Genomic DNA, 14603 nt, shown 5'->3' with positions numbered 1-14603 from the left:
ACCGTGCCCCCAAGTCCCATCCCAGTGAGTCTCCCCAGAAGGATACCATGATCGATGGTATCGAAAGCTGCTGAGATGTCCAAGAGAACCAGTGGGGTCACACTCCCCCTGTCCAGTTCCCTGTGGAGGTCATCCACAAGGCGACCAAAGCTGTTTCGGTACTGTGTCCAGGCCTGAAGCCAGACTGTGAATGATCCAGAAAATCGGTGTCATCGAGGAATCCCTAGAGCTGCAAGGCGACCACCCGCTCCAGAACCTTGCTCAGAAAGGGAAGGTTGGAAATTGTCTGTAGTTACATACGGTTGGGTCAAGGGATGTCTTTTTTAATAACTGTTTTACCACCGCCTGCTTTAGGCAAAACTGGAATTTCTCCTGGCTCAAAGAAGCGTTTATTATGGCAACAAACCAGTCCAACAACCCCTCTCTGGCCAGTTTAGCCAGGAAGGGCAAGGATCCAGAGCACAAGAGGTCACTTTCACAGATCCAAGGACCCCCTCGATGTCATCTGGCCTCAGTTACCTCCTCTGGCACTGCATTCAAACTGGAGTCCAGCTCAAGATGTATCTTAGCAACTTTGCCTGTAAAATAGTGCACGAAATCACTATACTGAGTTGCCGAGTCATCAGGAAGCCCCCCAACCTCAGGAGGCCGGAGGAGCTCCCCAACAACCCGGAACAACTCCAATGGTCTAATTGTTGCAGATGCTATGCAGGCAGTCGAGAATACTTTTTTTGGCTGCTCGCAAAGCCGCATAATAAACCTTAAAAGCGGCTTTAGCCCGTGCTTGGTCAGATATGTCGCGAGACTTCCTCCAGATGCACTCCAGACCCCTCCTCCAGCGCTTCATCACAGCCAACTCCTCATTGAACCGAGTCGGAGTGACTCTGCACAACGGGAGGGGACGTTCGGGAGCGATCATGTCAATCACCCTGGCCATCTCGCTATTATCAAGGGGGACTCCAGCTCCTTACTCTAATCAACAGTTGTGTGTTATTATTACATATAATCAGCATGACCCATCATTGCAATTTTCAGTAAATTGTATACATGGCTAGGCTGCCTCATGCAGTAGAATCTAATCCTGCAGATCAGAAGTAAATCCCATCAAGTTCCACAAAATCTCTAGTAGGTTTAACTAAGAGTGCAGTTTTATTAAAGCTTTGCTAGATATTTATCCAGACAAAACACTTAATTATTGACTTGTGTAATATTTATTGATGTTAAACCCACATGATACTAGCACAACAATCCAAAGTAGTATGATAGTACATGTTTTATAAATACAAATAAAAAGAAGCAAAATGCTACTAGTGAAGCTAAACAAATAGTAGATTAGCAAATCACATTTGAAAAGATTATTATGTGGATGATTTCAACGTACTGAGTTAGAAGATGACAGTAGGACATTTTAATATGACAGATTGTGTATGACAGTAAAATATGTAAGAAATTCCTGTAACTGAGACTGTTACCATCTGCAGAGTTTATATAGAAGGGTTACTATCTGTGGCAAAAGTTTATTAGCTACTAAAAACCTGGTTTGTGTACTTAACAATGAGGTGCAAAGCAATACATGAATAGCGGTAATGCAAAATATATGGTGTGGTACATAATACAAAACTGTCTTTTTTTAAAAAAAAAAAGTACTGCATTTGAATAATTGGATTGAGATAAAAGATTCAACATTTTATTATAAATAAAGTACTATCAATGTGCTTCATATAAGGAATACAGTGATTTCCTTTTGTAGCAAAGTACTCTTGTACCATCACAACTGCATTTTTTTCCTGCCAGACCCAAAGTGGTTTACAACTCTCTCCTGATTAAAATGAATTAATTTTGAATCCAAATTGCTTAGTATAATCTACAAAAATTCTAATTTCGACAGAGAGCTAGTCTACCTTCTGGAACATCAACCATTTTAAACTTTTTCACAAGGTCCCAGTCATAGGCAGGTTCTTGTTCATGCTGCAGCAGGCAAGAACACATAAATGTAACTTCTAGTATGCATGCATACAGTGTTTAAAATGAAACACCATTTCCTTATCATTCTGCATTCTCCCATATCTACTGATCTATTATAGTATGTGTTTATTATTTAAATCTTATTACAGACTCAGTCCTTCCCCCACTTACTTACTCTAACTCCTAAATATCCATTCTTTTGTCATATAGGTTCTGGTTGAGCCCCTGCCTAGTGTTTCACAAGAAACATTTAGGTAACCCTGGTGTTTCCGAGAGAGAGACTGCAATGTTTTCACCTGTAGCAGTTTTGTCCTCTGAAAAAGACTTGACCTTTTGCCTCATTCCATCCCACTGTTACAAATCCAACACTAAAACAATCCCATCCTACTGTCTCCATTCTAAATTATGTTATGATTGATTTAGCTTGGCAGCATATTTATAGATTTGCGACTCCTCAGTTGGCAAAAATCAAAGGAAGGTTTCACGTGTGAAGCTCCCTCATACAAAGCAATGTAAGGCAAGTAGCTCCCTTCTCTTTGGAGAACAGAAAGCAATGTACATTTTGTTTAGCTCTTTCTTTCTCAGGCTTGTTTTATTCCTTCACTATTGCACATTTTCACTGTCAACACCAGAATGTATTGCTGATATGCTTGCAGTTGTGTTGTGGCCCAATAAAATGGCTAGCATTAGTAACAGCACCTACAACTTGCAAAGGCACTTAAGTGATATGTTCTGCAGTGTGTTTGCTTTTGAAAAATCGCATCCACATCCGCATTTGTGAATAGGATTGTTCAAAAATACTACACCCCATAAACTAGCAAGAAACTGTTTATTGTGAAGGTAGTGTGTATGTGTGCAGATTTTACATTTCTGAATATTCATTACCTACTCTAATTTGTTACACTGAGCAAGAAATATATGAGTACGGTATTCCTTATTTTTGCACACAAAAGTGTCTGCCTTTCACATAAAGTGGCATAAATTATCATTGGTCAAGACAATGGCTTTCAGTGTTTTCACTTTGAAAGAAAATGATAAATCTGATAGCTAAAATTTACAGATCATCACTTTCTACCAATCCAGATTGCAGTGTCAGATGTCCTGGATTTGCCTCTGGCTGAAATGCAGCTTTGATGTCTAGTCCTTGGTCAGAAAGTGCTGCGTAGCGGCTGGCTGAGGGACGCACCTTCTTTGGCTTGGTGGTCTGGGGCTGTTGTTGCCACTGAGCTGAAAAGAGAGAAAGAGGGAGCACTTGATTGATGGGAACCAAAATAATACAGCATCTCTGCAGATACAGAGAAGCTTATGCGTGTAGCCCTGAGTCCTTTATATATACACACATACATATTGATTATTAATATTAATATTTACATCATTTATATACTGCTTTTCTCACTCCAGGGGGGGGACTCAAAGTGGTTTCCAACATACTCGTGGTAAAATTCAATTCCTAACATGCATCCAAAAAAGCTAACATGAAACAACAGTAACATATGACCAGCATGGAACGGCTTAGATGATGCTACTGGAAAATGAGATTAGCAGGAAGATGTTGGTTATTATATGTTTTAATAGTTTTTGTATGGATTTTATAATGTTTTAAATGACTTAATTGTATATTGTGGATTGTTATGGCATTGAATTGCTGCCAACTTTTAAGCCACCTTAAGTCGCCTTCGGACTGAAAAAGGTGGGATAGAAATATCGTAAATAAATAAATAATAAATAAATTCTAGGACACAGCTTTAGGTTCACCCCAGTTCCCCAAATAACAGAAGTAACCTCCCAAAGGTTATCTTACTATAGACATCCAGCCTTGCTGTGCAGGACACAATTCCAGCCTCATTCTTTGCCGACACAGTGTACCAACCAGCATCTTCTTTTGTAGCTCCCTGAACAAGTAGGCAGATGTAGCCATGGTTATCCTGGTGCATGCTGTAAGACAACGTAAAAGACAATGAGGTGCCCTCTAATACACATAATTTTCAATTTCCAATTTAGGTTACTATCCAATAAAGTTACATCTGGATTTATAATTTTTTTACTTAACATAATATTTTTTGAAAAGCAAACAGATGGTTATTCAAAAAACAGTAACTAGCATATCACAGTATTCATAAAAGAATCCCAAAAATTAATAAAGAGTAAACAAGACTAACCTCAATCTGTCAGTATTATAGGTGAGTGACTCATTTTCTTTCTTCCAGAAGATCTGAGGGTATGGCACTCCGGAAACCCGGCACTCCAGTCGCACAGGATACCCCTCAGCAACTCCGGTGTTTTGTAGTTTGTCTAAAAATACAGGGGGCTTGTGTGCTTCCTTGGCTGTGTAAAGGGGGAAAAAGCATTACATTCCTTGGTATAATTGAAAGCTCCCATATTAGTTTACACTGCATTACCTGGAGAACTCTTGACTCTGGAAAAGGGAACTTCCTAGTCCAGAAAGTGACCCAAGGCAGGATCTAGCTCAAGGATGGACAACTTCACAGGATCTGGCAGCTAATTTTCTGCTCCCTGAGATCCACCCTAACCCCACAAATGTGAAAAACCAGCAATTGCCAGTTTCAGAATTCTACCTTTCATTTTTTTAGGGACTGGCCCCTTCTATGTTCATTTTATATGAAAAGCAAAACTACTACTTGTGAAGGATTTACAGAACAGAAAATAACATTCTTTTCATTCACAAACAACATTCAGGTGTCTCCACAAGGCCTCAAAATAGTCTTGGGAAATATCTGCTGCCTGCAGGCCACATTTTTCTCCACGCGTCCTAATCGAAGTCACAATGGCCATAGTCAGATATGACAATAAGTCGGGACTAATGAGAATTCTTGACTCAATATTCACTGAAGCATGGCCCTCTGTGCACTCAATATTAACCAGTGGGCTTCTTTGGCTAGCTGGCTAAATTAACCAGTGGGTTGTTGTGTATTTTCTGGGTTGTATGGTCATATTCCAGAAGCACTTGGCCACCTTGAAAACTCTAAAATCATAACAATAAATAAAGAACAACACTCAAAAACAGAGGAATTCAAGACAAGAAACAATCAAGGTCAGCTAATCACCCCCCAACAAAGGATTCCTCCAGGCAGTAACAAGCTACCCCTTGAAAACTGCTAGGCCATTAAATGCTAATTCACTCCTACCTCCAACAGACAAGCGTTCTTTCTCCCACCGTGGACAGTTGACAGATATATAAATCCAATTTTCCTAGTTTGCAACATACCTCACAACCTCTGAGGATGTCTACCATAGATGCAGGTGAAACATCAGGAGAGAATGCTTCTGGAACATGGCCATACAGCCCGGAAAACACACAACAGCCCAGTGATTCCTGACATGAAAGCCTTCGACAATACATTAAATTAACTAGAAACTAACATGGAAACAAAAGCTTCCTGTTGTGCAAGAACTCATGTCTTCCCCCGCTAATGAGATAAGGAATGGGAAAAGAACTTTCCTGAACTCACAATTCTGGTTTGTTGAGAGTGACGGATCTGGAGTCCTGGTCTGCATGCCCATGTCCTAGACTCCAGATCATCCATTAAGTGCCACCATCTCTCAAAGCCACACTTCCATTTAACCAGTATCCTTCATAATACAGATTTAGCCATACCCAGTTAATAATTCCAAGATATCAGGAGACTGGATGTGATGTGCATTGAGCAATTAGAAAAATGCTGTATAATTCCCAGGCAAGAGATTATGAGATAGATAGATTCATTCCTGAAAACTATCTGTTAAGGATTCATTGCCTGGTGTTTCTAACAACCAAACAGTGTAATGGGCACAATACTCTGAAAACACCATAGGGGGATAAGGTGAATGGCCAAAGATGCATCTAAAACAACGCTAAAGAAAGGAACCCATGTGATCATAACTTCCAAGGAGATTGAAAACAACCTCAACAGAATAAATGTCTCTTTCTTGTGTGGTCATGGACTATGCACTTCAAACTTACCTGCAACAATCAGTTCCAAGCTGAATGTGTTCTGACCAGCTCGATTAGTAGCCACACATGTATAAATGCCCGCATCCCTTGCTGTGACTGGCTCTATTATCAGGGAGTGTACACCATTTTCACGCACAAGCATTTTGTGGGAGGAATCGGAACGTATTACTCTTCCATTGAGTTGCCAGCTGATATCTGGGGTTGGCAAGCCACTGACCTTAAAAAAACAACAGTAAAGAGTCCAGTGAGTCAGAGAGATTGCAGAAAAGATACCGGCATTTGTGTTGAGTTTTCATTATCTCAAAAGATCATAAAGACATCCAAGTCTGTCATTGTTTTCTTTCATATACTTCTGAGAGAACAGCAGAGTTTGGAAAGTTAATTTTTTGGAATGATATCTCCTAGAATGTTGGCTGTAGCATTCTAAGAGTAGCAGTCCAAAAATGTGTAGATTCTCATGCTTTGGATCAAAATGGTGAGGCAAGTTCTATTTCGGTTTCCACCATAATAGTAATTGTCACAACACATAATTTTTTATCCCATGTCAGGAGCGACTTGAGAAATTGCAAGTCACTTCTGGTGTGAGAGAATTGGCCGTCTGCAAGGACGTTGCCCAAGGGACATCCAAATGTTTTTTTTATGCTTTAATATCCTTGTGGGAGGCTTCTCTCATGTCCCTGCATGGGGAGCTGGAGCTGACAGAGGGAGCTCATTCACGCTTTCTCTGGATTTGAACCTCTGACCTGTTGGTCTTCAGTCCTGCCGGCACAAGGGTTTAACCCAATGTGCCACCAGGGGCTCCTAACACATACAATGAGAATATTTCACATGCTTTCTGTCATCTCCTTACAGTTTTGTATTTGATTACTACCTTTCACTAGTCTTTTCTCCTTAGCAACGACATGAAGCCTAACGTGATAAAAGAATTCTTCCTATTAAAGGAGGGTTGAATTGAAAATCATTCGGTAAAGTTCAAATTCCATTCTAGCAATATACCATTCATTACTTGTTAAATTACTTATTAAGAATGTTTGAATCAACCTCATCTTGCTGAAAGATTTGCATCATTATTAGTAAGAGTTGCCACTTGGGGCAGTGGGTGGGGAGATTTTTTGCCAACGCTAAAAAACCGCTCAGAAAAGTTGCAGACGCCTGAACCCTCTTTGACTGATACCCTTTTAGCTAATTGTGATAGCATACACTGGAGTTTCATGATTACAACTAACTTTTATAGTTGCGGCAAAAGTTAGAATTCTGTTCTGACCATGCAACAACCAAAATTCCTCCCAAATATACCTTTCAACTCCGAACAGGGTCATTTCCATGCAAGAAAAATAGGGAAATTTGTATCCAGTGGCTTTCCTGTAGCTGGACATGAAGCCAGGATATCATCAGCAAAAACATTCAAGGATGCCTGGGGATCTCTGCAGATGCCTGTCGCGGTATGTCCAGTTACAGGAAAACTGGATGCATCCCTGCTCATTCCTCTACTGCCTGAAAACATGGGAATGGCAATGGTGACAAGGGAAATGTTGCTTATAATGTTAATGTTTTGCACTGGCATCGAGAAATGTAGCAACATGATGCATATAGATCTTCTGATCCAGGACTTCACCGGTCAAATTTCATTATTTTCAGTTTAGACCTTTGGAAGGCTAAAGATGCTAAGATGAGTAAAAAACCCCTGGGTTCAAATGAGCAGGACAGACATTTGCACTAATTTGGCCACCCAGTTGGACTTTTGCTTCTTTGACAAGACTTTCTGTCATTGAAACAATGGGAAGGAATTTATTCCAAGGCTGAGACCAATTGTCAATGAGCATTTCCAGGAATCTAGAGAGATGTAGACCTTCCGCACCTATAGTGTCTTACAGGCCACCCGAAAGACCTCCCCTGAATGCCTTCCATCCACAATGTTGGAGTCTAGATACTGAGGAAGTGGTAAACACCTATATTATATGTTTCCCCAGTGGCCTGAGAAGGAGCATCTGATCTTGGCTTTCTTCTTCCAACGCTGGACTTCTTTCTCTTTGCATAGAGGTACAGATTTAACATAGGTTTTTCAGGCTATACGGCCATGTTCTAGAAGCATTCTTTCCTGACGTTTCACCTGCATCTATGACAGGCATCCTCAGAGGTTGTGAGGTCTGTTGGAAACTAGGAAAATTGGGTTTATATATCTGTGGAAGGTCCAGGGTGGGAGAAAGAACTCTTGTCTGTTGGAGGCAGGTGTGAATGTTTCAATTGGCGACCTTGATTAGCATTTGATGGCCCCACAGTTTTTAAGGGTGGCTTATTAGTGCCTAGCTACCAATATTAAAAACTCTAAAATTATAACAATAAAACAACACTCAAACACCGGGGAACTCCAAACAAGAAACAATCAGGGATAGCTAATCACCTCTCAACAAAGGATTCCCCCAGGCACTAACAAGCCACCGATAAAAACTGTCAGGCCATCGAATGCTAATCAAGGTGGCCAATTGAAACATTCACACCTAGCTCCAACAGACAAGATTGACAACAGAATTTCTTTCCTTTCAAATATATCCCATCAAAGAGCTACTTTCTATATCAGTTTGGCATTCTCCACCTATACATATGGCTCAAGTGGGGTGATCTAATACTTTTGTTAAAACATAATGTCAACAAACATGGGATTAAGCCAGCTTTTCAAGGGGATGACTTGTGCATTTCACAAGGGGGCATCAGAAGAAGCTGCCGAGCCATTTATTTATGTTAGGTTTTGAGTTTGTCTATCCTGATGACATTGTAAAATAGTCTAAATGTATGGGCATAAAATGACCATGTTTTATTTGATATGTCAAGTAATATAAAGGGTGACATCAACCATTTAATGACAATACTCTCTTTAGTCAAATGTAGTAGAGCAGGACAAAATTATTTTGAATCACACTGAACGAGAGATGTCATATGATAAATGTACTGTGTTTGCAAATACTGTGCACTTATAATGAAAGGAAGACAAACAGAATATATTTGCCTAAGAACCTACAGATCTGGTTTCACACATAACACGAAATCATAATTTTGTATTACATATGCAAACTTTTATGAGATTGAGTAAGATCTCAAACTCAAGTGTTCACTTCTCTTTTATGGAGCCTGAAGGAAGAATAAATCATAGAATCATAGAGTTGGAAGAGGCCTAATGGGCCACCCAGTCCAACCCCCTGCCAAGAAGCAGGAAAATTGCATTCAAAGCACCCCCAACAGATGGCCATCCAACCTCTGCTTAAAAGCCTCCAAAGAAGGAGTTTCCACCATACTCTGGGGCACAGAGTTCCACTGCTGGACAGCTTTCACGATTAGGAATTTCTTCCTAATGTTCAGGTGGAATCCCCTTTCCTGTAGTCTGAAGCCATTGTTCTGTGTCCTAGTCTCCAGGGCAGCAGAAAACAAGCTTGCACCCTCCTATGATTTCCCCATACATATTTATGCATGGGCATCACGTCTCCTCTCAGCCTTCTCTTCTGCAGGCTAAACATGACCAGTTCTTCAAGCCACTCCTCATAGGGCTTGTTCTCCAGACCCTTGATCATTTTAGTTGCCCTCCTCTGGACACATTCCAGCTTGTCAACATCTCCCTTCAATTGTGGTGCGCAGAATTGGACACAGTATTCTAGGTTTGTTCTGACCAAGGCAGAATAGAGGGGTGGCATGACTTCCCTGGATTGAGACACTATATTCCTAATTATGCAGGACAAAATCCCATTGGCTTTTTTAGCCAATTCAGTCTCACTATCCTTTGTACCGACCATGTTTGAATCAGGAATCATGGATCTGCATCCAGTGTTATACCAGTGGAGCTAAGCTCTGCTGTGCTCTCCATTACACAAATAATATTACAACACAACCAGTTACTCAATAAACGGTTTCTATAAATGCAAATCTTCCTTTATCAATACAATCACACTATGGAGTATAGGTTCAAAACAAATTATAGGTAAAAGATTTCCCTTGACATTAAGTCCAGTCCTGTCCGACTCTGGGGATTGGTGCTCATCTCCATTTCTAAGCCGAAGAGTCAGTGTTGTCCATAGACACCTCCAAGGTCATGTGGCCGGCATGACTGTATGGAGCACGGTTACCTTCCCACCGGAGCAGTACCTATTGATCTACTCACATTTGCATGTTTTCGAACTGCTAGGTTGGCAGAAGCTGGGGCTGACAGCGGAAGCTCACCCTGCTCCCCAGATTTGAACCTGTGACCTTTCAGTCAACAAGCTCAGCAGTTCAGCGGTTTAATCCACTGTAACACCGGAGGCTCCTAATTCTAATTCTAGTCAACTGCCAAACAGCTCCCTGTCTGGTTTGTTTCATGTTTTATTCCTTTCCAGACTTCGTTGAAATAGCAGAGAAGGAGGGAAAAGCCCTCTATTCATTTGTTGAAACTTTTCTCTATGCAATTCTCCTAGGCATGTGGAGTCTCCTCAGTTTTTTCTACTTGTGCACTCTGCGGGTATTTTTGTATATCCAGTTCCACTCTTTGAATGAAATACAGTCTGAGGCACTGTTTCCAGAAATCCATGATTGGAAAACCACTAGAGGGAGCTTGTGTTTTGTGAATGAACTTTGTTTCCAGAACTTCACTTAATAGCTAACTTTTAAAAAGTGTTGTTGAAGGCTTTCATGGCTGAAATCATTGGGTAGAAATCATTGGGTGAGTTTTCCGAGCTGTATGGCCATGTTGCAGAAGCATTCTCTCCTGATGTTTCACCTACATCTATGGCAGGCATCTTCAGAGTTTGAGGGGTTTGTTGGAAACTAGGCAAGTGAGGTTTACATATCTGTGGAATGTCTAGCGTGAGAAAGAACTCTTGTCTGCTTGAGGCAAGTATGAACATTGCAAATGGCCATTTTGATTAGCATTTAATGGCCTTGCAGTTTCAAAGCATGGCTGGTTGCTGCCTGGGGGGAATCCTTTGTTGGGAGGTGTTAGCTGGCTCTGATTGAATTTTGTCTGGAATTTCCCCTGGTTTTTTTTAGTGTTGCTCTTCATTTCTTTTAGAGTTTTTTTTTTTAAATACTGGTAGCCAGATTGTTTTCATTGTCATGGTTTCCTCCTTTGTGATGAAATTGTCCACATACAAAGTTATTTTTCCATGAAATAACATACCATGCATCTCTAGTTCAGTAATGGTTCAGTGTTTGGCTTCAAAATGCTACAAACTGAAACTCAACCTGTACATGAGCCAACCAGCAATTAATTCAATAGTCAATTTGCAACCCAAGAATTCTTGAATACGATGGATTTAAAATAAAATAAAATAAAATACATAAGTTTGTTATTAGGCCCATCCTCTACCTTCCAAAACTCTCCTCATATAATTAACAATAAACAAAGAATACCACGATTATACCATCTGTTTGAATATCACCTACACTGAAAAGTTGAATTAATAATTCTGAAAGGTAAAATTTATACCTTGCAGTCCATTCTACAAAGTTTTCCTTCTTGAACTATCAGGTCTCCAGGGGCCTGCAGGAAATGAGGTCGGAAGAAGCGTTCCTGGATTGGTTCATTTTCATCTCCACTATCCCTTGATCGAGAACGAGGCCTGTTGAAAACATATCAAGTAAACAAACCCTGTTTAGATGCAAGATAGGATATTTATACGATGGCTCAGAAAGTAACATTAAGCTTTTGCCATGCCCCAGCTCTATATAAAATTACCAGGCAGTATATAATAAAAATTGACATACGGTTCCCAATTTAGTTGTGCACAAGTATCGTGGTAGATTGGGATTTTTTTTCCCCATGTCAGGAGCGACTTGAGAAACTGCAGGTCACTTCTGGTGTGAGAGAATTGGCTGTCTGTGATGTTGCCCAGGAGACACTAGATGTTTTACCATCCTGTGGGATGCTTCTCCATGTCCCTGCATGGGAAGCTGGAGCTGACAGATGGGAGCTCACCCCACTCTCTGGATTTGAACTGCCGACCTTTTGGTCAGCAGTCCTGTTGTCACAAAGGGTTTAATCCATTGCACCAGCGGGGGCACAGGGTTTTCTTGCTAAAATTTGTTCAGAAGGGGTTTTCCCTTGCTTTCATCTAACACAAAGAGAGTATGAACCTCAGGTTTCAGCGGTGACCAGGGGAGCATTTGCACAGTTAAAACTTGTGCGCCAGCTGCGCCTGTACCTTGGGAAGTCTGACTTGGCCACGGTAGTCCACGCTCTGGTTACATCCCGCTTAGACTACTGCAACGCTCTCTACGTGGGGTTGCCTTTGAAGACTGCTCGGAAGCTTCAACTAGTCCAACGCTCAGAAGCCATGATACTAACAGGAGCGGCACTCAGGGAGCACACAAGTCCTCTGTTGCGCCAGCTCCACTGGCTGCCAATTTGCTACCAGGCACAATTCAAAGTGCTGGCGTTGGCCTATAAAGCCTTAAATGGTTCTGGCCCAAGGTACCTATCCGAACGCATCTCCGCCTATGAACCCACGAGGGCTTTAAGATCTTCTGGGGAGGCCCTGCTCTCGATCCCGCCTGCAACTCAGGCACGGTTGGCGGGGATGAGGGACAGGGCCTTCTCGGTAATGGCCCCTTGGCTGTGGAACGCCCTACCCACAGACATCAGATTAGCTCCCTCATTAATGGCATTTCGGAAGAAAGTAAAAACCTGGTTATTCGAACAGGGGTTTGAATAGGCAGTGCAATGAATTACAATGAATTATAGGAAATCGGTACAATGGATGATTTTAGTTATGAGACGGCAATGAGTTGTTTATGGATGTTTACTGATGGTTATTGATGTTAATTGCTTATTGTATTATTGTGTTAATTGTCTTTTAAAATGGCTGTACGATGTTTGTATTGAATTTTTTGCCGCTACTTGTTGTTAACCGCTCTGAGTTGCCTAATTGGCTGAGAAGAGCGGTATACAAATAAAGTAAATAAAATAAATAAATAAATAAATAAATATGAGTTGCCAAGGTCACCCGGTGGTTTTCCATAGCTGAGCAGAGATTCAAACTCTGTTCACCAGAGTCCTAGTTCAATGCCCAAACCACTACTTCATGGTGATTCCTAAGGATTCACATACATAAATTACGTCAATAGAATCCATTACTTCAAGACATCCTAAGGCCACACCCTTATTGCTAAGTCACAAAAACCCTATTTCGTGATCCCCCAATGAACCTGGACCCCACTCCATTTTTGAAAGTCAATATCCTCAGCTGAAAAATATCCACATACCACCACTACCCATGCACATGGAATGGCTTAAAATAACCCAGCGACTACAATTCCCTGAACCCTCTCTTGTGGTTTGTCTTATTTTTAAAAAATGTTGTAGTTAAAACTTAAAATAATTATAAAAAATCAATAGACGGGTGAATTGTTTTGAAACTTGGCAGGCCTGCAGTTGTAAATGGGGTCTAAAACCGAGCTAGGTTTCATGCAGATAGGCCTTAAAATGATTGGGAACTGAGCCTTTAAATTTTCCAATGGACCAAATATTTGCTGAATGAAAACGGCAACACCCCACCCATTTGAGTAACTTTCTAGTAAACAGAATGAGGGGTCAGCCAACAATGGTCCCTGAAACGGCATGCCTTTTGGCCAAATTGCATACCTCTAATTGACATAATACCCAAAGTTTCCATTCTAAACTAGAATCCCAAGGTGTATAAGAAGCATGCATAAGCAGTGGTATATAACCAAAGATCATTCTGCAGAAGAACAGATTTTGTACAACATTCCTCTCCTTCACCTCCTAGTACCTATTTTTCCTGAATTTCAAAGTAGATTTTAAATTGGCCTAAAATGAGCAGGATTTATTTCTATACCCTAAGCAAATTCTTGGCTTTTAAGAGAACATGGCTGGGGGGCGATATGGGAGAGAAGAGCTCAATTACAATACCACTGTATAAAACAAGTAAGATGTGAGGAAGCATAAGGCAATTTCTACATGGCTAGAAGAACATAAATTTAAATTGAAGCTCCCTGTTTATGAGCCACATAAGGTTTGCTCTATTATACACACATTCAAAACTGAGTGCTGACAGAAACTTGAAAATATATGAAGTGCCAGATGTTAGCAACGCCATCATGTTCCAATTAATTTCGGATATGTTTCACACATGCACACACACTCATGTGCCCTGCAAGAAAACCAGAAAAGCAGTGGAACGATCTAGCTAAATGAATATTTCTCTAGGCCAAAAATGTGTCACATAGTTGTAACCCCACCACCGCCCGTCCACATAATACATTGGGCACCATCCTGCCAAATTTATTGACTCCATTTGGTTTCAGTGGGAAAGATTTAAGCATATGCTGATTGTTTTTATCAAAAATGGATGGAACTCAAAAATGCTTTGCTCACGTTGGATCATGCTCAGGTCATCCGTCTCCGTTTTTCCACTTTTCCTTTCTTTATCACAACCACTTCCATTTTTCATTTTTGTGATGTTTGAAAACAAGTCAGCCTGAACTCATATGCTTTCATGTTATTTTTATGTTCTTACATTCACTTCTTTTACGTTCTTTACTTTCTACAGCAGAGACAGCACTACGGAAAAACTTTTAATTGAAACCATACCCAATGTTTATGGCAAATTCACAGAACATAGATTCAGACTGTGCAATAAGAATGGCGGAAGCAGACTTTCCTGTCCTACCTTCACTATGCTAAAACACTCTGCTGAAAATGCTA

General features: G+C 40.8%; 1 protein-coding gene across 8 annotated transcripts in view; it reads right to left on the bottom strand.

Moving 5' to 3' along the window:
• Positions 1–1192: 1192 nt before the first annotated feature.
• PALLD (palladin, cytoskeletal associated protein) overlaps positions 1193–14603 on the bottom strand; it is a 299404-nt gene continuing 285993 nt past the window's right edge. For all 8 annotated transcript variants that reach the window (XM_060778729.2, XM_060778730.2, XM_060778731.2 and 5 more), the window contains 5 exons: positions 11367–11499; positions 5927–6134; positions 4125–4290; positions 3767–3900; positions 1193–3192 (listed from right to left, as the gene is read on the bottom strand). In XM_060778729.2, the coding sequence (XP_060634712.2) occupies positions 3020–3192; positions 3767–3900; positions 4125–4290; positions 5927–6134; positions 11367–11499 (814 nt within the window). In that variant the 3' untranslated portion in view covers positions 1193–3019. The remainder of the gene's footprint in view (positions 3193–3766; positions 3901–4124; positions 4291–5926; positions 6135–11366; positions 11500–14603) is intronic.

Source organism: Anolis sagrei, chromosome 5, assembly GCF_037176765.1.
Source record: "Anolis sagrei isolate rAnoSag1 chromosome 5, rAnoSag1.mat, whole genome shotgun sequence".
Taxonomy (NCBI): domain Eukaryota; kingdom Metazoa; phylum Chordata; class Lepidosauria; order Squamata; family Dactyloidae; genus Anolis; species Anolis sagrei.
This window is presented reverse-complemented; position numbering and strand designations above follow the sequence as displayed.